Source organism: Rhineura floridana, chromosome 11, assembly GCF_030035675.1.
Source record: "Rhineura floridana isolate rRhiFlo1 chromosome 11, rRhiFlo1.hap2, whole genome shotgun sequence".
NCBI classification, from domain to species: domain Eukaryota; kingdom Metazoa; phylum Chordata; class Lepidosauria; order Squamata; family Rhineuridae; genus Rhineura; species Rhineura floridana.
This window is the reverse complement of record NC_084490.1, coordinates 48,486,525-48,510,971: the sequence shown is the minus strand read 5'-3', so window position 1 is coordinate 48,510,971 and position 24,447 is coordinate 48,486,525. Positions and strand designations below refer to the sequence as shown.

Genomic DNA, 24,447 nt, shown 5'->3' with positions numbered 1-24,447 from the left:
TGCCAGGATTGAGTTGCGTTGATTGGACTTCACCCAGCCCATGACTGATTCTGGGCAATGGTTTGGCACACCGTCTTCCTCGCTTGACTTACAGTGCTGTCCTCTACATGCCTCCTCAGAAGGAAGTCTCATTATACCCAGATAAATGGGTATATCAGCTTGAAGCCCTACATGACAAGAACAGACAGAGCTGGCTGTTAGCATACTGGTGACATGTCACATCTGGATCTACATTGCAAGGTTTATCTGGGCCCCCACCAATTCGGTTGGGTGTGTCTTTTGATGTGTAATTCCCATCTGAGATGAGAGTTGGATTGGGGTCCACCTGATGAGTTTTGTTGTTTGGTTGGACTAAAAAAAAAAGTTGAAAGACCAACTGTAATTATCTTCCTTGATGTGGGAAAGTAAAAGTCTTTTGTGCCTTGAATCAGACTTGATAGGAATGATGAATAAGGGGCATTTTAGAGATAAATTCTACCACAGAACCCATTTCAGCTCCATTCACGATTTCACTGGTCTCCCTTACCACACTGTTGTACAACCCACCTACCTACTTCTGAATGTACTGTATACATCCATGCCTGCGGCGGCAAACCCTCCTTTCTAGCCTTTATCTCCCCCCACTTCCTTTTCCAAGAACAATCTCATTTCAGTTATAATTTCATGGCTTGCCAGGAGTTCACAAAGCCCTCTCCATTCTGCCTGAGGTAATTAGTGGACCCCATGGCAGCAAGTTGCAAAATCCATCAGGTGATTTTGGCAAACTGAGCCGGTCAAATGTTAATGTTCCTGGCACTCCCCTGAGAATTTTAATGAACGTAGCCCCAAGCAGAGAGATTGAGGGGCTCTGCTAATAACTGGCTCAGAACCTCTGGATGCACTAGGCACAGGCCAATCCAAAGGTGTGAAGCCTTATTGATTACTAGTGGAGGGCTTTTTGTCCTGGGGTTCGATAGAAAGAACAACACGTCCAAGAAGCAAATAGATCTTCTGTTCTGTCAATCTTCTTCCAGCTTTGTCTGGAAGATTCTTAAGCAGGGCCGGCCCTACCCTTCGACAGGGTGAGGCAGCTGCCTCAGGTAGAGCAGGGGCAAGGTGCTGGGAGACAAAGCTGTCTGTGCCATTCACTCTGCCTCGCACTCCCTTAGTCTGCTGCCCTCTAGTGCCGTGGACGATGCTGTCCTGTCACTTGTGTTGAAGTAAGATTTAATTGCCAATCTGGTCACCTTCTGTATGCGGAATCGGAGGGAGGGTCTCCATTTTGTCCTTTCTCTCTGGCAGTAAAGTGTCTTGGGCTGCCCTTGTTCTTAAAGCCAAGTACTAAATGCAGGTCCCAGAAACCTCCCATGGACAAGAGCTAGCCTGTTTGTGGCTGTAGCCAAGTCCCTGGTCACAGCACGGTACAGTGCGCAGAACTGGAAAGGTATGCCCTTCCCTGCTTCCAGGTCTAGGGTTGGCCTCTCCCTGACCTGTATATCCCTCCCTACTGTGACTGTTCTTCATCCTCGTGCTCGGCTCTTTACAAGCCCCTCCAAAAAATGTCTAGCTACGGAGTTCCCTTTGGGGAACCCAGCAGTGCAGTCAATCCCAGCACAAAGTGGAACTTAAAGTCAGAGCCCATCAGCTGATACGTGTTGAGTTCAAGCTCTCTGGGATCAACTGCAGTACAGATTTCTCCACTGGCAACTCTATAACAAGCTGATTCTTGAAAAGGGTTTGCAAAGAGCCCTGCTTCATGCTTTGTAGTTCCAACAATCAGCTGATCAGCTGCCCTTCAAAGCACTCTGTGGGGCTCTTTGCAAGCCCTGCATGGTGCTTTCAGTCCCAATGATTGTTTGGATTTCAAAGCAGCTGGTCACCTGATGTCCTTGTGATGTCAGGTAAGTGACAGATGGACCTGTCGAATTCAGCCCATGAGGGGTAAGGACCATAAAACAACCTGTCAAAAAGAAGGGTAGGAGAAACAGTTCTCCCTCAAATGCTAGTTTTCTTCACACAGGGAGGTTGGTTTTTCATGGGAGAGTATTCCAGTATGCTGCATTCCCGCCAGCAGCCTGAAGTGGCAGAGTCCAAGAAACGTTTTGTTCTGATGATTGTGTAAACCACAAGAACATAAGAAGAGCCTGCTGGATCAGGCCAGTGGCCCATCTAGTCCAGCCTCCTGCTCTCACAGTGGCCAACCAGATACCCATGGGAAGCCCGCAAGCAGGACCCGGATGCAAGAGCACTCTCCCTCCTGCAGCTTCCAGCAACTGGTTTTCAGAAAAATACTGCCTCTGACTGTGGTGGCAGAGCACGGCCATCATGGCTAGTAGCCATTGATAGCCCTGTCCTCCATAAATTTGTGTAATCCTCTTGTAAAGCCATCCAAGTTGGTGGCCGTCACAGCCTATTGTGGGAGCGAGTTCCATAGTTTAACTATGCACTGTGTGAAGAAGTACTTTCTTTTGTTTGTCCTGATTTTTCCAAGATTTAGCTTTATTGGATGTCCCTGAGTTATGAGAGAGCGAGAAAAATGTATCTCTATCCACTTTCTCCATGCCATTCCTTATTGTATACACTCTGTCATGTTACTTCTAACTTGCCTTTTCTCCACACTATAAAGCCCGAAATGCTGCAACCTTTCCTCATAGGGAAGTTGCTCCATCCCCTTGATCATTTTGGTTGCCCTTTTCTTATCCTTTTTCAGCTGTACAATATCCTTTTTGAAGTGAGGTGCCCAGAACTGTACGCAGTATTCCAAATGCAGCCGCACCATAGATTTGTATAAGCATCATGATGTCGGCAATTTTATTTTCAATACCTTTCCGAATGATCCCTAGCATGGAATTTGCCTTTTTCACAGCCACCGCACACTAGGTCGATATCTTCATCAAGCTATCCATTGCAACTCCAAGGTCTTGTTCCTGGTCATTCACCGCCAGTTTAGACCCCCATGAGCGCATTTCTGAAATTAAGATTTTTTGCTCCAATATGCATAGAATCATAGAATAGCAGAGTTGGAAGGGGCCTACAAGGCCATCATGTCCAACCCCCTGCTCAATGCAGGAATCTATATCGAAGCATTCCCGACAGATGGCTGTCCAGCTGCCTCTTGAATGTCTCTTTACACTTGTTTCCATTGACGTGCATTTGCCATTTTACAATCCATTCACTCAGTCTGCAGAGGTCCTTTTGGAGCTCTTCACAATCCCTTTTTGTTTTAACAACCTTGAACAATGTAGTATCATCAACAAACTTGGCCACCTCACTGCTCACCCTTATCTCTAGATCATTTATGAACAAGTTAAAAAGCACAGGTCCCAATACTGATCCTTGGGAAACTCCACTTTCTACAGCTCTCCATTGGGAGAACTGTCCATTTATTCTTACTCTCTGCTTTCCGTTTCCTAGCCAGTTCTTGATCCACAAGAGGGCCTCTCCTCTTATTCCATGACTGCTAAACTTACTCAGGAGTATTTGGCGAGGTAACTTGTCGAAAGCTTTTTAAAAGTCCCAAGTATGCTATGTCCACTGGATCACCTCTATCAATATAATTGTTGATACTCTCAAAGAATTCCATTAGCTTAGTGAGACAGGACTTACCCTTGCAGAAGTCATGCTGGTTTGGCTCCAGCAGGGCCAATAATATAATCTGTTTTCTGAGGACAGATGTTAAGCTAACCGTCTTGTAATTTCCAGGGTCCCCAATGGATCCCTTTTTAAAGATTGGTGTTATATTGGCCAGTTTCCAGTCCTCGGGTATGGAGGTGGATCTGAGGGACAACTTAACATATTGTTAGAAGAGTAACCATTTCACATTTGAGTTCTTTGAGAACTCTGGGGTGGATGCCATCCGGACCTGGCAATTTTTGTTTTGTCTATTAAGCCTAGAACTTCATGTCTTGTCACCACTATTTGCCTCAGTTCTTTACACTCCCTTTCTGCAAAAGTTAGTTCAGGTTCAAGGATCTGCCTACATCTTCCACTATGAAGACAGATGTAAAGAATTAATTTACCTTCTCTGCAGTCTCTTTATCCTGCTTTAGCACACCTTTGACTCCCTTGTCATCCAAGGGTTCAGCTGCCTCCCTGGACAGTCTCCTGCTTTGAATGTATTTAAAGATTGTTTTTGTTGTTGGTTTTTATGTTTTTAGAGATGTGCTCCTGAAATACTTTTTGGCGTCCCTTATTGTCATCTTGCATTTCTTTTGCTGGAATTTGTGTTCCTTTTTATTCTCATTCGGACAAGACTTCCATTTTTTGAAGGAAGCCTTCTTGCCTCTAATAGCTTCTTTGACTCTGCTCATTAACCATGCCGGTATCCTCTTGACTCTGGTGATACCTTTCCTGATCTGCACTGTACACTGCAGTTGAGCTTCTATTATTGTGTTTTTAAACAACTCCCAAGCATTTTGAAGTGATTTTGACCCTCTTGATTTTGCCTTTCAACTTTCTTTTTACCAATCCCCTCCCTTTGGGGAACTGTCCTCTCTTGAAGTCAAAAGTGTCTGTGTTATATTTTCTTGGGAGTTGGCCTTTTGCATGTATGTTAAATTTAATAGCAGTATGGTCACTGCTCCCAACAGGTTCAAAAACTCTTATATCTCGCACCAGACACCACTTAAGATTAAGTCCAGGGTCACTGCCCTTCTGGTTGGTTCCATGATCAGCTGTTCAAGGGGACAGTCATTTAGAGGTATTTAGAAATTCTACCTCTTTGTCATGACTGGAGCGCATATGTAGCCAGTCTATGTCAGGGTAGTTGAAGTCACCCATTGCTACGACATTGCCTAGCTTCCTCGATTTCATTTTTCATCTGAAGATCTCCCTGAGCTTTTTGATCAGGGGGAAAATAGAAAGTCCCCAGTACTAAGAAGAGTACCAGTACCAGTTCCCAATACCAGAACGCCAGAGCAGTACAGTTCTTAGAACTTGGATTTGCACCCCTACGGCCAATCCAAGGCAATTGCGGGGGGGGGGGGTAGTGGGACAAAAGATGGGCCAGCCCTTTTGATCCCTGAACTAGTGATGCCCCTTAATCTTGACCTTTGGCCCTGCTTCACATGTCCCACCTTTATGCACAGTTCTTTGCAGATTTTTGGTTACTGTTTTGTATAACCACTCTCTTTATTATTGTGAGGTGGCAAAGAGGCTCCAGCACTTTGGGTTCCCCTTTCCCTCCACTCAGCGTTTCTTTCCTTTGCCCCGGGACTTGGCATCTCGGCTCTTGCTCCTCCTCCGGCTTCCCCAGGAGCAGGATCTGATGAGGGCAACAATCTTGCTGGGCTTCCGGCTTGAACCTGCAGAGAGACAGGACGAGAAAATGGACTTGTACTCCCTGGACCAGGGGTTTGCTTATGGGACGGCATGTAGGCAAACAAGGAAGGGAGGAAGATGGAAAGAGGGAGGGATAGGAGCCTGAGGAGAGAGAGAGACAGAGTACAAATAAAGAGGGCCCTGCAAACTTAAACCAGATTAATAGCAATTTCTTCCTCTTAGAAAACTCTGGGAACTGTAGTTCTGTGATGGAGTGGAGGGGCAAGGTATGCCTAATCTAGGGTTGGGGAACCTGTAGCTCTCCCAGTATTGTTGGACTCCAGCTCCCATCATTCCTGACCATGCTGGGTGGGGCTGATGGGGGGCCACCATAGCCCTCTGTTAGCACTACCAGAATTCTTGACATGGATGGATGGATGGATGGATGGATGGATGGATGGATGGATGGATGGATGGATGGATGCTTCTTTGTGGGGGAAGATAAAAAGTGAATGGAGATATTTCAGGGAGAATGAGCTACATGAGTGATATGGGAAATCACAGTGCAATCCTCTGCATGCCTACTCAGACCTAAGTCTCCTTAATTTCAGTAGGGCTTGCTTCTAGGTAAGTGTGCCTAAGATTATCTCCTCATTAACTGGAGGTGAGGATGGATGACTGCTTCATATTTAAAATGAGATGTGCTGGAGCGGAGGCATTCCTGAGAGCCATGCCTTTTTTGACCAGAAAATCCTGGAGGTGGAGGTGGGGCAAGGCATCTGCAGATGACCCAAGGCTCTCTCCGCTTTTTACTATATTGCCATGTAGATGGCAATGAAAACTTAGATTCTGCGTTCTGAGCTGTGAAGTTCAAGCCCCTAGAAAGACCAAAGGAAAGATGAAGAATGTGTGAAGTGCTGAATTAAGGAGAAGGATGGCCTCTTCTGGGGACATTTGTTGAGTGGAAATGGCCTTCTGGAAGTCTGTTTTGGGTGTGATTGTATTGTGGAGGCAATGGTGGTTGGTGTCCATTGGGACTGGTAGAGCGGAAGGCAGGAGGCCAACAGTGGATAGAGCCAGAGCCAATGGCAGGCAGAGCCAACTCATTCTAGCCTTGCCCCCATCCTCTTCCCTGCTGAGTTCTACAAAGGCAACACTGACACTAAGAAGAAGGAAGCTGACAGGCAGTGGCACCCCCTGGACTTGTTGTAAACAGGAAGGCAGGCTGGTGGGATCTGGCTAAGGGCAGACTGAGCATTCACCCTAATGGGTCAGCCTCCATTGTGGGGAGGTGAATTAGGGTGGCCTACAGCATAGTGCACAGTCCTCTATTTGAAGGGCTCTGCAGGCCACGTCTGGTTTAAAGAACCCTAAGAAGGCAGATCTACAGGGACCTTGAAGCCCCAACAATCAAGGCCTGAACAACAAACCAAGCAAGGCCCCTGGTCCCAGTCTTCCCCACTACGATGAGATGTATTTCTATTTTAACAACAGTAATTATTTCTAAATTTGCATCTTTGCATACAAATTAGCAAATGCAAATGTTTTACAAATCTCTGTCCTATTTTGTGATTTTTTTTGGTGGGTGGGGGGTTGATGCATCTCCTCTCTTTTGGCAATACATTAAGTGCCACCCTAAGGTGAATGGTCCAGGCAGGAACTAGGCAGGGCTGGTGCTGATTATCAGCTGGAGTAGGGAGCTGACTGATAAGCCACCAAAGGGCAGAGCATCTTTTTTGGCCCTCAGTAGGCATTTCAGGTCTCTTACTTCTCCGGGGAGACTTCCTTCTGCTACTTCTGCTCTTACTGGTTTTCCTGAAATGAGAACAGGCCATCAGACTACTTAATCCAGTCATACCACGTAATTCCCTACTGCCACCATGGGAAATTCCTCAAGCGCTGCAGTCCTGGGTGAATTCAGTTACCTTGCAAAATTTGCTTTAGGATGCAGACATATTTGCCTTCGAGGACATGTAACCCACCCTTGGGGATTTTTTGTACATTAATCCCCTGGCTGGCCACTGCTGGTCACAACCAGCATACTGGAATTAAAACTTATGTACGTCCAAAATTCACATAAGTCTGAAATTCAGTTTCAGCATTTGAAATGCTCGAATTTGGGATGGTTAAAACCCAGCTATTCAGGACCACAAAACAAGCAAACAAAATCTTAAATCTGGTTTCCAGATTGCAGTGCTCTAATGCTATTAGCCAAATTTAATACTTGATGGTTTTAATTGTGTTCTGGATGTATTTTAGATGTTGTTAGCTGTACTCTGGGCTCTGTATGAGGAAGGGCGCAAGATATAAGAAATTATTATTATTAATAATGGCTTTTTACCAGTTGATTAAAATAATAAAAAGACATGCTTCCTAAGATAGATATGTTTCCCAAGGAGAAGTTTCAGAAAGTCTTCAAAATGTTTCTAATTACTCATTTTCATTTCTCATATGTTTGTCAGTTATAATGGAAATGAAATGTACCACCTTGAAGTCGATTCTGACTTATGTTGACCCTATGAATAGGGTTTTCATGGTAAGTGGTATTCAGAGGGGGGTTACCATTGCCTTCCTCTGAGGCTGAGAGGCAGTGACTGGCCCAAGATCACCCAATGAGCTTCATGGCTGTGTGGGGATTTGAACCCTGGTCTCCCAGGTCGTAGTCCAACACCTTAACCACTATGCCACACTGGCTCCTTAAATGTTAGAAGTTGTATGTTACAAGCATGAAAAATGTGTGCTGGGATATCATGATGTGTGACCCACAGTGGGGAGGTGGAGGGAAGATCACTACTAGAATAACAAAGCAACAAGGTGGAGGAGTGGTGATGATAGGGATGGTATAGAATGTGATATATCTGGTTTTTTTGTGAATGCATTCATCAGTGCTACAGGGTACTGATTCCTCTTTCTCTGCTGCCCATTGCAGCCATTTTGTGCTGTCATCCACAGTACTTTGATCAAGATATGAGTACTGGCACCTCATTTTTAACCAAAAAAGGTGTGTGTGTGTTTGCTTTATGGACAGTCCCTAAAAGAGATCTTTATGCTCTAAGAGTGCTTTCATACATGTGGCTTAAAATCACCCTGGAGCCTCTTGCACCATTTCTGGGGAGAGGTTTTATCATTGTTAATATGGAAGAGACATATGTAGTGCAAATGAGACCGTTCTGGCCAAGTTGAGTGTTGCATTTGCGTTGTCTTAATTGAAGCACGCACCACAGCTTCACAACATCACAGCCTGAAGCAAGCAAGCTATGAAAATGCTCAAAATCTTATTATTATTAGCATTAGCATTTATTGCTTGCCCTTCATCCAGAGGTCCCAGGGCGGGTTACAACAACCTTAAAATCCAGTGTTAAAAACAAAAACAACCAGAATCACAAAAGAGGGGGGGATCCTAAAAAAATATACTTAGGGTGGCTAAAGAGCTTTCGATCAGGAAGGAATGTCATCCATGAGAAACTGAGTTGTTTCCAGCAGGGATGGTGAACCTGTGGACTACAGTGCCCACCATCCCTGACCATTGGCTATGCTGCATGGGGCTGATGGGAATTAAAGCCCAACAACAGCATTGAATTATTGAACTTGGTGCTGCTTTGGACTGTTTGTGCAACTTGTTTCCAAGCACTGTTTCACCATACCCGGAGAATGTTCCACACACTGTCTGTACTTGAAAGACTTCTCAGAGAAAGACCTCTCTAAAGAGCTGTTTTAGAACTTAGGCACTGCATTTATTCCTCCCTGGAGCTCCAGGCAGTGGACCTGGATTTCTTCCCAAGGCATTTCATCCTCAGACGTAGGTGGCACCAGAGGGAGGGGCAAAGAGGTGTATAGACAATACACACCCCCGACAAACAGCTGCCCCTTCCCTCCCGCTAGCAGTTTGAATGACAATCACTTGTCACATGTCCATCCCCACCCACAATATACTTTGCCCCTTCTGTACTCTCCCCATTTTTTTCTGATATCTTGCAACAACTCTTTGAGCCTGCTTACAGGAAGAGATGGTGCCTGTCCCACAGGCACTCAATGAGGTTCAAGGCTGAGAGGAGATCTGAAATGTCTCGCTCAGCCCTAGTCTGGTGCTCTAACCATTATACCACACTGCTTCTTGGTAGTTGCCCCCTCTCTAACCTTTTATTTACTTTTTTTGCCAAGGCTGTGTGCGTTTTGTTCTTTGGTGAGTTTGGGCTGGAGGCCTGAAATGTGAATTCCAGCTCTATTAACATACACACATCCCAGAATAAAATCAAACCCATCATCTGGTACCTTCTCGTAGCAGGGCTGCTGTCAGCTCTCTCTGTCTCACTGCCCCGACTCCTGCGGCTGGGAGGCCTCTCCAAAGGCTCCACTAACCCCATCCCCTCAGATCCAGATGTCCTTCCTTCACTTTCAACAGGAGAGCAGCTGGGGCCTCGGAAGCTAGGCTGGCTCCCCATCGACAAGGCCAGGCTGCGCGTGCTCCTGGACTCTTCTTGTGCAGGGCTGGGCACTTCAGAGGGCGAGTAGATGCTGCGGATGCTCACTCTTTCTTCTAGGTTTAAGGATGACGGGCTCTGAGGCAGACAGATAAACAGGATGGTCAGCACAAAGAAATAATTCTGAGTTGTGCATCATTCACATAATGCTTTTCACTTTAGCTACTTATTTATTGTATTGCTATGGGTTTGGGGTTGAGATAGATGATTTCTATGAGTCCCCTTCAGCCTCTGATTTGGAACCCTGCACCTGGCAGTGAGAAATCTGCTCTGCTGGCCAGATATCCCTTTGTTAGTCTAATAGAGTGGCCAGGTAAGTTTATAGGCCTATCAAGTGCCCATTAACTGGTGAATGAGTCAAGGAGATCCTATTGTTATTGAAACTCCTCAGGAGAGCCCCCCCCCTTCCTGAGGCCAAAGGGAGGCTTGAGTTTGGAGTTGAGTGGGAAGAAAGACTGGGGACTGGAGGCAGGCAGAGAGACTGGCTCTCTGCAGCATGACTCTAGGGTGTCTCCTGTAAGGAAAAGTGCAAGATCTATTGGATTGCTGATGCCTTGAATCCCTCCATCCTAAGCTCAGGTTGGAATGTGTGTAAATAAATAAATCATATTTCATAAAGACACCATAGACTCCGCTGACCTTCTTTCCAAGGAAACCAAACCCTGGGCAAGCACAGGGAGCCCTGGAAATCTCTCACCGCTCAGAGATTGGGGTGGCATACCACAATATGTTCCCCTCCCCCCTTTCCTCCAAGGAGCTCAAAGGTGGCGTACATGCTTCTTCCCCCTCCTCGCTTTATCATCACGACGACTGTGTGAAGTAGGTTAGGCTGAGAGATGATGAGGGTGACTGGCCCAAGGTCACCCATTGAGCTTCATGACTGAATGAGGATTTGAACCGTGGTCTTCAGTACTCCAACCACTACACCACACTGGCTGAGTCCGGAAAGGAGCATTATCTTGCAGATGGATGGTTCAGATCCAATTGTTCTGTGTGTGCAATTGGCACAGGAGGGTCCACAGGCTTCTATCTTTTCAGTCACCATAGTCATTGCTGTTCTGCTGCTTGCCATCCATGCCAGTGGGTGGAGCTTGACAAAAAATATCCCAGGTGTGGTGGTTGTTTTTTGTCCCTCCCCTCAATCACTCCTCCCACAGACAGTTGACAGAATTAAGTGGCAGCTTGCTTGTTAATTTTTTTTACTATTCTGATTTAATAGTGCAAGTTTGTAACAATGAAACCACGCTGGGGCTGCTTAATGCGCTCTGAGTGAGAGGTGGGGTGTGTGTGCACACTCACATGTGCTAAGCTTTCTGTAAATTAAGAACATTCCCCTCTCCCAGCCTTTTCCAATTGACATCCAACTTCATCTTAACACATCCAAGGACCCAATCCTGTTGCTAAGGGGTGGGGGAGGGATTGAATCATTCCTGAGCCTTTCTTACGATTCTTTGAAACCTCTCAAAAAGTCTCCTGCAGCACTGGAGAGGTTTGGTGGGGGGAAAACTGTAAGAAGTGACAAGGGGGCTTCCTGCTGTATGGAAGGAGACATGGGATGGGCTGTAGCTCAGTAGCAGAGCATCTGCTTATCATGCAAAAAGTCCCAGGCATCCCCAGGTAGGGCTGAGAGAGACCCCTGTCTGAAATCCTGGAGAGCTGCTGCCAATCAGAGTAGACAATACTGAGCGATATGGACCAGTGGCCTGACTCAGCATAAGGCAGCTTTCTGTGTTCCACTTGCCTCCTCCTCCATCCCTACTCCCAAACCTTTCTGACACTCCTGTGCAGCAGGGTTTCCACCTGCTGCAGGAGACTTTTGGAGAGGTTTCGGGGGGGAGGAATAGTGAGAAGAGGCTCAGGATTGATGTGACTGCCCTCCCTGCTTTTAGCAACGTGGTCAGATCCGGTATGTTCTATGCTGAAGCTGAATATCAGTTGGGGAAGGCTGGGAGAGAGGAATTATCTTCATTTACAGAAGGACTGGCGCATGCATACCCTACCCCTACTCAGAGCATTAAGCACCCCCACACAGACATTTATTTGTATTATTTCAGGCCTTGTGCAAATCTGCTCATGCAAGGAGCACACGGAATTAGGGGTGTGGCAATAGAGACCACCCAATGAAATGTCACTACTGTTATGATGAGTGCTTGGCTAACCCCATTTTGGTCCAAGTGGAATCAAGGAGGTGTAAGGCCCTGCAGCATTCTGGACTATAATTCCCACCCCACACCCCCTGTTGTATGACTCGTTATGTGTTCCTGAGGTACTCTGTAGAGGACAGCAATGCCATCCCGTGAGCAACAAAAATAACCAAGAGAAAGTGAAATAAATGTTGCCTTCTTCCTTGGTAGGCTTCCCTCAAGCCCAGCAGAACTATCCCATTGTTGAAAGAAAGCATTAGAAAGTAGCCTGAGTTTCTCAGGATCAGCAAGAAACTTGCACGCGCACACACATGCGCATGAAATCACCTCATACCCAGACCCTGCCTTTTTCTGGGGAGTTGGAAGATAAAAAGTGTCTTGAGATCCAAAGGGGGGAAATGGCGATCTGAGCTCCAACACGTGTAACTACGCTCTTGAAGAACTCAACACTTGACTGCACGGACAGAACAGGCAGGGAGTCTGTGTCTCGGTTCAAGCCTTGAGGCAAACAGATTCCTTTCTGCTCTTGGGCCAGAACTCCTTCACCTCACTTCAGCTGTATTCCACTGCCCACTTCTGGGCCTAGGATAGGTAATCTCTCCTACCTGTCACTCCTTATAGTAATAGGGTCCTTTGAGCTCTCTAGTTTAAAGTCATGAATGGGTTAGGATATTAATGATTAATGTTGCCACGCACCCAGTAATTTTGTAATGCTATTCTTCTCTTTTCTCTCAATAAAAGAAAGGTATGTTTTAGTCTGGTTTGGACCTGCATTTCTTTGGTTATACATGCACCATATTTCAGGGCAAAGTGCTTATTTTATCCCTCTCAAGTAGGTGTGTTTCATGGGACACGTGGGTGGCAGGCTCACACACTCAGGTTCTCAAGCTCAGGTGTCGTAACATGACCAACCATGTAACAGATCACCCACAGGGGTGGGGAGGGATGCACTAACGAGCTTCCAGCGCACCAGCAGTAATTGCAGATGTCTTAAGAGGTTATTTTAATGTATGTATGTACTGCCTTCAAGTCGATTCTGACTTATGGCGACCCTATGAATAGGGTTTTCATGAGGCTGAGAGGCAGTGACTGGCCCAAAGTCACCCAGTGAGTTTCATGGCTATGTGGGGATTTGAACCCTGGTCTCCCAGGTCGTAGTCCAACACCTTAACCACTATGCCACACTGGCTCTAAGAAGTTATTTTACTTACCGGATTTTCCCTGACAATATGTACAGGTTGGCATTTTGAGGATGACAACAGTTTTGTATGGATGCAGAGAAAAACTGCCACATGTGAGCACCACTGTGTCCTCCACAATTAACTGCCATGCCAAAGCACCTATTATCTCTGCAATTCCAACAACAGCTCTAAAAGGTTGGCTGCCATAGGAAACCCAGGAGCCACCGCTTCCTATACAGTCTGCTTTCTCTACTCCATTTGGTCCATCCCCTTTTGGCAGGGCCCAGTTTCTAAAAAAAAAAAAAGTGAATAGGGCACTGGCATCTTTTTGAAGTTGTATTCTTTGCCCTGCCTGCTCTGGTCTCTAACTTCAGAGGCATGAGAGATGTCCTTGCAGTTACTTTATGCCAGAGGAATGGTGCTCAGCTCATGATCAGGGGCCCTCTTGTACTACTTGTGCTGCAAGATTTAGGCTATAAACACACTAGTTGCCAGGTCAAAGCATTTCCATTAGCCACACCTGGAGGGGGAACGGGTTGATCTGCTGATCAGTTGTGAAATCTCTTTGTAGCTGAATTTTTTTAAAAAACGCATTTGAGCTGATACCACCAGGTTTTAGAGTAAAAAGGGGGCAGGGTTTGACTATCATCGTGTGCCTCCATTTTCAGAAGAGAGAAATGGAGACGCACAAGAACCTGCAGAACAGTGAGTGCGTTTCTACCCTTAGTCCCAGTATTGAAAGTGGGCCTCTCCAGGGCTGAGCATCTATCTGTCTAAAGAGACAGTGCTGCCCTTCCAGGCAACCTAAGCATCCTTCTCATACCTGGGTGGGAAAAGGGTCCGCTCCATTCCATGGTCCCTCTGAGAGGTAGTTCTGCCGTGAAAGGCAGATGTTTTGGGTGTCATTAACAGCAGAGTGGGAGAGACAAACAGATTTGACCTATGAGGCAAACCTGTTTTTTTTCCCCCACAGTTCCCGTTTACCACACTGGGGTTTAGGTAAGAATCTTGTCTTGTGCCAATGAGCAAAAAATAAAAGCGGGTGCCATTTAGATTGTCCACCCCACACAGCAAAATTTGCCATCAGCGGGGGCTAAATATGTGTAACTGCATTTGAGTGTATTCTTCCCCTCTTGATCTTGCCTCCATCTTTGCCCCCTTCTTCTGTCAACATGGAGACTGTAGGTTCCTTGGGGCAGGAACCAGTCTATGTGCCCTGTAAAGTGCCATGTATACTTATGATACTATAAAAACAGCAACAAGAGGGGAGCACACCTGTGGCCTCTGGGGTGATGCCCTCTGGGGTGGGGCCTCCCCACACACCCCAGGGTCTTTGGCATTGCTGTGCAGTTTGGATCTTTGGTCTGAGGGTGGCCGCAGCATGTTGACCACCTTGACCCACAGTTTGAAGACGTCCTCTTTCGTGCCAGGCTGGGGGCAAAGCTGCAAGTAGAAGGTACGGCCGCTCGCCAGCTTGAATCGCAGCTGCTTCTTCTCTGGGTTGTGGAGCGAGATCTTGACAAAACTCAGAGGGAGAAGCCTGTGGGGTGGGGAGGGGAAAGGTAGATGCATGGAGAGTAAGACTTAGATAAGTGATTGGGTTTGGACCCCGATTCTGCACTTCAGAAAACAATCCAATTTGATCCAAACTGCTTCAGAGGTTCAGTTTCCAGGTCTAAAGGCAAATCTTGATTTGGAAAAAGCAAAGCTTCATACCTCCCAGTTCACTATTAGTGAAGAAAATTAAGAAATAGCGGTAGCCTTTCCCCCCTTTTTGACAGAATTTGATGAACTTTGCAGGCATAGTAAGTGTAAACAAGTGTAAAATTATGCATATTGGAGCAAAAAATCTTAATTTCACATATACGCTCATGGGGTCTGAACTGGCGGTGACCGACCAGGAGAGAGACCTCGGGGTTGTAGTGGACAGAACGATGAAAATGTTGACCCAGTGTGCGGCAGCTGTGAAAAAGGCAAATTCCATGCTAGGGATAATTAGGAAAGGTATTGAAAATAAAACAGCCGATATCATAATGCCGTTGTATAAATCTATGGTGCGGCTGCATTTGGAATACTGTGTACAGTTCTGGTCGCCTCATCTCAAAAAGGATATTCTAGAGTTGGAAAAGGTTCAGAAGAGGGCAACCAGAATGATCAAGGGGATGGAGTGACTCCCTTACGAGGAAAGGTTGCAGCATTTGGGGCTTTTTAGTTTAGAGAAAAGGCGGGTCAGAGGAGACATGATAGAAGTGTATAAAATTATGCATGGCATTGAGAAAGTGGATAGAGAAAAGTTTTTCTCCCTCTCTCATAATACTAGAACTCGTGGACATTCAAAGAAGCTGAATGTTGGAAGATTCAGGACAGACAAAAGGAAGTACTTCTTTACTCAGCGCATAGTTAAACTATGGAATTTGCTCCCACAAGATGCAGTAATGGCCACCAGCTTGGACGGCTTTAAAAGAAGATTAGACAAATTCATGGAGGACAGGGCTATCAATGGCTACTAGCCGTGATGGCTGTGCTGTGCCACCCTAGTCAGAGTCAGCATGCTTCTGAAAACCAGTTGCCGGAAGCCTCAGGAGGGGAGAGTGTTCTTGCACTCGGGTCCTGCTTGCGGGCTTCCCCCAGGCACCTGGTTGGCCACTGTGAGAACAGGATGCTGGACTAGATGGGCCACTGGCCTGATCCAGCAGGCTCTTCTTATGTTCTTATGTTCTTAAGAAGGAGGAGGGCTTCAACTCCCTCAACAGCCAGAGAAAAGCCCGCCCGATGGGCATGACGTTCACCCCCCTCTTTCTCCAATACCAGAGGTAACATCATCAGAAGGGGAGGGGGCAGACCCTCCACCTTCACCAAGAACCCCTGCTTGCGGGCTTCCCCCAGGCACCTGGTTGGCCACTGTGAGAACAGGATGCTGGACTAGATGGGCCACTGGCCTGATCCAGCAGGCTCTTCTTATGTTCTTATGTTCTTATGTTCTAAGTGGAGGAGGAACACATAGTCAAATCTGTTCTCCATTCCAGATCTCCAGAGAGCACCCCAAAGGGCTTCCAGAGTTTGCAGCTCAGTCCTCTCTCTCTCCCCTCCCATCTTATTCAAAAACGTTAGTCTATATCCCAAAAGGTGTATCTTGTTTTCCACTTACACCTAGCTTGCCCTGTCCCTTTGGCTGGAGGGAGAGCAATAAGAATGAGCCGTCTTCTCCAACTATCTCCTAGCCTTCCTGGACCAGTTTCCCTAACAAAAAGATGCACCTGGCAATTTTGCCATTGACTATAAATTACATTTGCCATCATGTTGACCTTATTAATCCAATCCTGTTTAACTCACACCCCAAACTCACACCACTATTGTGGGATTGCTATTTTTTTTAAAAAAAATTGACAGAGCCTTCAGTTCAGCAACAACTGCTTCATCACGGGCAGAAATGAATCTTTTTGTAGCTTAGAGATGTCATGAACATTTTGCTTATTGAGTTCCGTTTGTTCAAGGTGCAGCATCTTCATCTATTACCATGGTGGTCTGCCTTACCTCAGGAAGCCTGGAAAAGCATTGCAGCATTGTGGGCTCCATTATGGAGATGAGGGCCAGACCTACCTGGTGAGTTCAAATCTCAACATTGAGGAAGACTGGTGGAACAAGGATTTAAACTTTGGAGCAGCCTCTTCAGGGGGGAAGATGGGGCGAGCCAGAAGCAACACGTTGGGGACCAGCAGGTTGGGGGATGTGCAAGCAACTCCAACAGTCACGGTCTGGACTTGGTTGTGTACATCAATCACCTCTTCTCGCTTGCTAATCTGTAGAGAACAGAAAAGGGCAGTGGAGCCATCAGGACAGGACTTTGGAGCAGACAACCAGGGTCCCACTCAGCAGAATGACCAGGGGGACCTCTCCCCAAACGTAGCATGGATGGCTTACCGCATTTTGAAGCGCATGAAGCCATACACATGACTTTCTAAAGAGAGGTGATACATAAGACCAGGAAAGGGGAACCTTTGGCTCTCTAGTTGGTGTACTCCCCTTCTTCTTTTACCCTGTATTCACCCTCCCAAACGGCCAGTCCTTCTCATCCCTTCTCTCTGTGCCTTTTACATTCACTTCTTCCTCCCATGCAATGTCTGTTTCTTACCCTTTCCCGCTCTATTCCATATTAGTAAGTATCATTTTTGGAGATGCTGCTACTAGCATCTATCTAACCTAACGGTTACTGCATGACCAGGGAGTGGGCTACAGCACGGAGACCCTCCTGAACATGGGCTGAGGCCCACTAGTAGTCCCCAGGCCACAGTTTGAGAAATTTTGGCTAACCGATGAAAAATTACAATTTAATACTGGGGATGAATTAAATGTAAATGTACTGCCTTCAAGTCGATTCCGACTTATGGCGACCCTATGAATAGGGTTTTCATGAGACTGAGAGGCAGTGACTGGCCCAAGGTCACCCAGTGAGCTTCATGGCTATGTGGGGATTCGAACCCTGGTCTCCCAGGTCGTAGTCCAACACCTTAACCACTACACCACACTTACCCTATACTTTTTCTATCTCTATGAAACAAATTGTTTTTTCTGATCCTCCCACTGTTTGATGACAGACAGTGACACTGCAAGCCTGGGAACAGATGTATAGTAATTAAGAACCACTAAGCCACTGATTGCTCAACAGGTTCTAGACTAAGGGTAGAAACACACTAACTGTTCTGCCAGTTCCAGTGCGTCTCCACCTCTCTCTTCTGAAAACAAGGGCACACGACACTAGTCAAACCCTGCCCCTTTTTACTATAAAATCTAGTGGGAACAGCTTGAGTGTATTTTTAAAAAATTCACCTTCAAAGAGATTTCACAACTGACTGGCAGATCAACCAGTTCCCCCACCAGATGTTGGTAATGGAAACACTTTGCTCTGGCAACTAGTGTGTTTACAGCCATTCTGGCTGCTTTTGAAGCGACTCTGCCCTCTGCTGAACACATCTCACTTCCCCACTGCTGACTTCAGACCTTTCAGGACCGCCCACAGCAAAGTATTGGGCCAATCACTATCTACCTGCCCTGCAGCAAAGCGTTTCCATTGGCCACCCCTGGAAGACAATCTGGTTGATCTACCAATCAGTTGCAAAATCTGCCTGAAGCTGAATTAAAAACAAACACTTAAGCTGATCTGACCAAGTTTTACAGTAAAAAGGGGTGGCGTTTGACTAGCGTCATGTGCCCGCATTTGCAGAAAGGACAGGTGGAGACACACTGGAACCGGTACAACAGTAAGCGTGTCTCTACCCTAGGCAACACCATGGGGGCAGACCCATTCATCGGCATCAAGGCAGCAAACCTCTTAACACAGGGATGGAGACCCTGTTGCCCTCCAGTTGTTGTTGGACTACATCTCCCATTAGCCCCAGCCAGCATGGCCAATGGTCAGAGATTATGAGAGTTGTAGTCCAACAATATCTGGAGGGAGGGCCAGCGCAAGAGATTGTGGTGCCTGAGTTGCCGCTGCCCCCTGAGTTGCACACCCTGCCCCCACCCCTCTTCCTTTCCCCAGCACTGCTGCCCCTCCTCCTCTCTCCCCCCACATACTTTTGTTTTGCGGCTGCCTTAAGCAGTAGTAGCACTAGCTTTTTCTAAATTTAAAGAGAATTTCTACCTAATCTGGCGAACTGTGCAGCGGTGCAGGCAGGGTGTTTCTGGTTGTCAAGAACTTGTCAGTGTTTCAAGCTCCTGAGGAAGGAGGATCATACTCCAAAATGCATAGAGCAAAAATAAAATAAAAAAGCCTTACATTAGTTATCACCAGAGCCTGCTCTCCTCTTTGTTTGATTCTATGCTTCTTTCCCTCTTCTTGCACACCTCACCCAGAAGGCCTCACTCTGAGGAAGGACCCCCTTGGTACTTCTTAGAAGGGGAGGGGGAGAGGAGGCAACAAGCTTTGTGGCCGGTGGAGGTGGCAATAAAGCCAGGCAGACAACAAGGCAAATGGGTGGGTTGCTGATGCACCACATCTTCACATTTGCCACGGGAGACAGCTGTCTCAGCTTGCCTCAGGAAGGAGAGTCTCAGGTTCCTCACTCTGGTTCTCCAAAGAGGCAACTTTTCTCACCCTATTTGGGCTTCTCACATGCATATTTTTAACTAGAGTTACCACCTGTTCATCAACATGTGGACTGGCCATAATTTGGAAGCTGTCTTTCCACAAGATGATTCTGAACAAATTTCAACGACGCCTGCCTTCCGCGTTAAATGTGTTTGAGGGAAGGGCAGCTTCTGAAGGTAGCAACAAGCATTAGCTGGTATGCTTTCAACAAGATCCAGGAAATCTAAGCTGTTCTGCAGAAAGATTATGCTTATTATTCTTGTTTTGCTTGTCAAGCGTTCACTCTGAATCTGAAATTGCTGCGTAGGATAATAGGGCCCTATAATGACCATCAGTTAAATTGTTTTCCATCTCTGTATTAATAATGAAAATCATTTAGATGCTGTGAATACCGTACCACCCTACATTTCACAAATGAAGACAGGGGCACATTTGGGAAATGGCTGTCACTCAGTGGCACCACACTTGTTTTGCACGCAGAAGGTCCCAAGGTCAATCCTTGGCATTTCCAAGCAGGGCTGGGAAAGACTCTTTCCCTGAAACCCCGGAGAACTGCTGCAGTTAGTGTAAATAATTCTGAGCTACATGGACCAATGGCCTGACTTGGTATAAGGCAGCTTCCTTTGTGTTTACTTGCAGCTGGGAAGGGAAGGATCTGCCCATTTTCTCATTTTTCCATTCTTAAATTCAGTTCTCCACATTTCTGCAGCAATTTGTGATTCTTTTCGAGAGCCAGTGTGGCATAGTGGTTAGAGTGTTAGACTACTACCTGGGAGATCAGGGTTCGAATCCTCACATAGCCATGAAGCTCACTGGGTGACCTTGGGCCCGTCACTGCCTCTCAGCCTCAGAGGGAGTCAATGGTAAACTCCCTCTGAATACTGCTTACCATGAAAACTCTATTCATAGGGTCGCCATAAGTCAAAATCGACTTGAAGGCAATCCATTAAAAAAAATTTAAAAACCCTCATGAACATTCTTCCGTATTTTAGTACAGTACAACATTCTCCTAATAAATACATTTTGGTATGCAGGTTTGAGCAACATTTTTGCAAGCAATTTCTCATAATGCATTCTTCTATGTTATTTTCACTAATATATTCATTTTTATGCACATTTCCCCATAATATATGCATTTTTGTAAATATTGGTTGGTTGGTGAATTGCACTGCAGAATTTGGATGTGCGTATTTCAAAGAATGGCTGTGGTTTGATTCTCATTGTTTTGGAAAGTGAAAAATTGATCAATTTGGCTTTAAATGTGAATTCAATCAAATTTCTCACCCATCCATACTTGCAGCTGCCATCCTCCCACCTAGAGGGTTGCTGAGCTGTTGCCACCATCCCCCACTATGCGCTAGTGGAGGCTGTTTTTTGCAGGCTAGATTCAGTAACTCTACAACAGCCGATTCTGCATTAGCTTCTGAAGTAGGGCACGTTAGTAAACTAATAATAACTGTTTCCCTTTTTTAAAAAAAAGTAAGAATGTTTAATGAAACGTTTAATCCCCCAGTGGATCTGGTCATGTTCATTACTGAATAAATTTCAAGTCAAACTCATTCAGCATTTTGACAGGCAGTTGTGAGGTGCATAGGGGGCAAGTAGTGGCATTTTCTATCAAGGAAGAATCAATTTAGTCATAGCCTGGATCTAGTCATATCATACCGTTTAATTTTAAAAGCACAAAGATGTTGTACTAAGGAAAAACACATAATTGATGTATATAATACATAGTCATATTTAATTGTTCAAAACAAATCTCATCATTTTTTGAGTCATAGTTCAGAATGAATCTCATCGAGTGCAAAGTGTGAAGTGCTAGACTGTGCTGTGTTAAATGCTGCCTTGGTATTCATGCTTGTGCCTTCACATGAAAGTGCACTGGAGTGCACGGTAAGTTCTAGAACAGGGGCAGGCAACTTTTTTGGATCAAGGGCACATTTCCTCAGGGAATGCAGTTGAGGGCTATGCACTGTTGGGGTGGGCAGGGCCAAAACCAAAAGTGGGTGGGGAAATGTTCCCTCTTCCCTTCCCCTTCCCTTCCCCTTCTATTTATTCATCATCCACTCTCTCTCACTCTCCTTTCTCACCCTCACACGTGCCACCCTCCACACCCTAGCAGTGGAGCTCAACAGGGATGTTTCCAGCTCCAGGGGCTGCACAGACAGAGGGTAAGGACCACATGAACACCACAGGCTGTGGGCAGAGGAGGCTGGTCCATTTGGGCAAATGGGGAACAGCCCCCACCTGGCTGCCTTCCTGTTTACAAGCACTGCCTATCAGCTGCCTCCTTCTTAGGCTCAGTGTTGCCCTTTGGAGGAGGATGGGGAGAGAAACAGAATTAGTTGGCTCGGGCTCCACCTTCTCTTGGTCTTCCTGCCTTCCACCCTTTCAGTCCCAATCGACACCAGCCACCATGCGTTGTGTGGGTTCTCCACCTGTATTCTAGAGCAGTGGTTCCCCCCCTTTTTACCTGAGGAGCACTCACGGGTCTTGGACTCTTGGTTGACTGCTTAATGATTGTCCTGCCTGCCGTAGCAATTGTAATACACTCTGCCAGGTGCTATATGAGTTTTAATTTTCTTTTTTACTGGTTCTTTGATTTCTTGTGTTGCATTTTATTGTATTGCAGTTTGCATTCCATAGAATTCAAATTGTAATACAATAAAGTACAATTGAAGAAGTAAAGGAAGTAATACAATACAATTAAAAATCAATATGTATTTAATATGGACATGCTATGTGTCACCTGAGAAGCCTGCGGACCACTGGTGGTCCATGGACCACAATCTGAGAACCTATGTTCTGGAAGCTAGCTATTCAGGAATAGCAAAAAGCAAAGAGAGGAACAAAACAGGGACACTAGTTTACCTATGACAGGTGTCATAAAATGGGAACTGTCCCTCAAATATTAGGATCATTTGGGCACCTGGAATAATAGCTACCTGTGGTTATTCTGTGATTCAGATTTCACAATTTTGACGTTCCTACTTGTCTTGTCCCACTGATGTGGTGAATGTTTGGCGTATCCATAACTTGCAACTTAAGAGCTGGCAACCATATTTACATTGTAGGTCAACAATGCTGAAAGAGGAGTATGCACAGGCTGACATAAATGAAAATGTACATTGTTTGGGGTGTGAGAGATGCTACATTGTTCTTTAATGGTGGCTGGCAATATGTTTTCTGCTGGATCATAATAAACCAAAAGGAAAAGCAATGAATTATTTTAAATTCTCTTTTTTCCCCTTTTTTCTTTTTGCTATCTCTATTCCTAGTTCATGAGCTTCCCAGAGACCTCTGGTTGACCACCATTGGAAACAGAATGCTGGGCTAGGTCAGTCAAGCCTAGCAGTTCCAGTGTTGTTTTCTTACCTCTTGCAAATTAATGCTAACCCTGAAATCTAGGACCAAACTGGACGAGACTTGGAGAGAATTGTGATAAAATCTCCTACAATTTTTTTAGTTCAAACAAGTCATTAAAAGGGCAGTGGGATATCAGAACAGGAGAAACACATCACCTATATGATGCCAGTATATTGTCCCCCATGGGGCAAATAGTAACTTTAGAGGGAAATTTAAATCAGGAAAACAGTTATACATCTTCCCAGTGTGGTCTCCTGATCCAATCCCCTGCCCCAAACTCTGTTTTGCACTTAAAACCAAGACAACCGTCCCCTAGAAAAAACACAAGAAACTTAATGAGTGACCCTCAGTTTCATGTAATCCGCCCTTAAACATTCTCTGTCAGTCACTTTTATTGTTAGGATTGCCAGTTTTCTCTACAGCTATGCTTTTAGTAGCTGCTTGTTCTACAGACCTCAGCAGCTGATCGTGCTTATTATCTCCATGCCCTAAAAATCTTCACTTGCTAATTTCTTCAAGTCAAGCCAGTGCCAAAAACTCAACAGCTGACTTAGATATTTGTTTATCTTTTTTTTTTTTTTTGCTGGTGCAGCCTAAGGGACAAGGAAGGGCTGGTAACATTTGCTACGGGGATTGCTGTAAATGATAAAGGGCTGATAAGCAGCTTCCATTTCGCACAGCCCCTTGAGACCTAGAATTTTTCATTAGGACTATAGGAAGCTCTTATACTGCATCAGACCGCAGGTTCATCTAGCTCAGTATCATCTGTAATGACTGGCAAAAGCTCTTCAGAACTGCAGACTGGGGTCTCTCCCAGCCACACCTGGAGATGTTGGTGACTGAACCTGGGACCGTCTGCGCTCTCTCTCTCTCTCTCTCTCTCTCTCTGCAACCTCAAATGGATCATCTCCATAGCAAATATGCCATTTCCAGGGCTTGGCTAAAGGACAAAATGGTGCCCACACCCTTCTGGTATACATAAGCAACCAGGCTATCGGTTGACTTGCACTTCAGTTGCACTGGTGACAGGACAGCATCTTTCACTACATCTGAAGGAAGCAGGCTAGCTTAGGAGGTTCTGGGCAGGCTGCATGAGTGACACCCGCGCCTCAGTCCTTCAGTGCCTCTCTGCTGTTGCTTGCCCCCCAGCATTCTTGCGCTGAGTTAGCCGCCTCGCTCAGCCTAATCTTGAGCCCTGGTAGGGCCATCCCTGGCCATTTCTTCTCTCTGCCTGCTTTCTAGAGAGAGGTGCCATTGGGGAAGGGTGACAACAGGAACCGAAGCTGTTTGGCAGCCAGAATGAATATTCAGTGCTGCTGCAAGTTACCTGCACAAAGTCACTTTCCAACATGGGGGCGAGCTTCAGTAAGGCATATTCTCCCTGATGGAGCTGGCTCTGCAAGGGTCCCATCTCCCTGTTGAAAAGTCCTTTGCCATAGTCGCCTCCTGCTGAGACATTGGGCAGCCGGGATCTCAACATCTTCCCTCATCCTAAACCAACATAATGCGCAGTTAGAGAAGAAACAGGGAGAAAGGACCTCTGGGAGTTCGAGATGCTACGTGGTTCAATTATTAAAGGATAAGACAGCTGTGAGCCAGTGTGATATAGCACTTAGAGTGCTGGACTAGGATGTAGAAGACCAGGGTTCAAATCCCCACTCAGCCATTAAGCTTACTGGGTCACCTTGGGCCCGTCACTCATCCTAACCTACCTAACATGGTTGTTGTGAGGATAAGATGGGGGAAGCATGTCTATTTGGAATTGTATACAGTTTGATGCCATTTTGAATCAAGATGGCAGACTGAAGCTTTTAGCCACTGATTTCAAAAGTGCACTGATTTTTTTTTTGTTTCTTAGAATTTCTGAACAACACTGGACACGTTCTGCTAGTTGTAACTGATAAATAGTTCCATCTCTGCCAGAGAGCCCATCTTCAGATTACCCAAAA

General features: G+C 45.9%; 1 protein-coding gene across 1 annotated transcript; it reads right to left on the bottom strand.

The window, feature by feature from the left end:
- Positions 1 to 5,166: 5,166 nt before the first annotated feature.
- Positions 5,167 to 23,978, bottom strand: LOC133368031 (Golgi-associated RAB2 interactor protein 6-like). Its single transcript, XM_061592113.1, has 6 exons — positions 23,826 to 23,978; positions 16,645 to 16,844; positions 14,320 to 14,584; positions 9,551 to 9,797; positions 7,007 to 7,129; positions 5,167 to 5,282 (listed from the first exon to the last, which is right to left on the bottom strand). The coding sequence occupies exons 1-6, from the start codon at positions 23,976 to 23,978 to the stop codon at positions 5,167 to 5,169; spliced, it is 1,104 nt and encodes a 367-aa protein (XP_061448097.1).
- Positions 23,979 to 24,447: the final 469 nt, after the last annotated feature.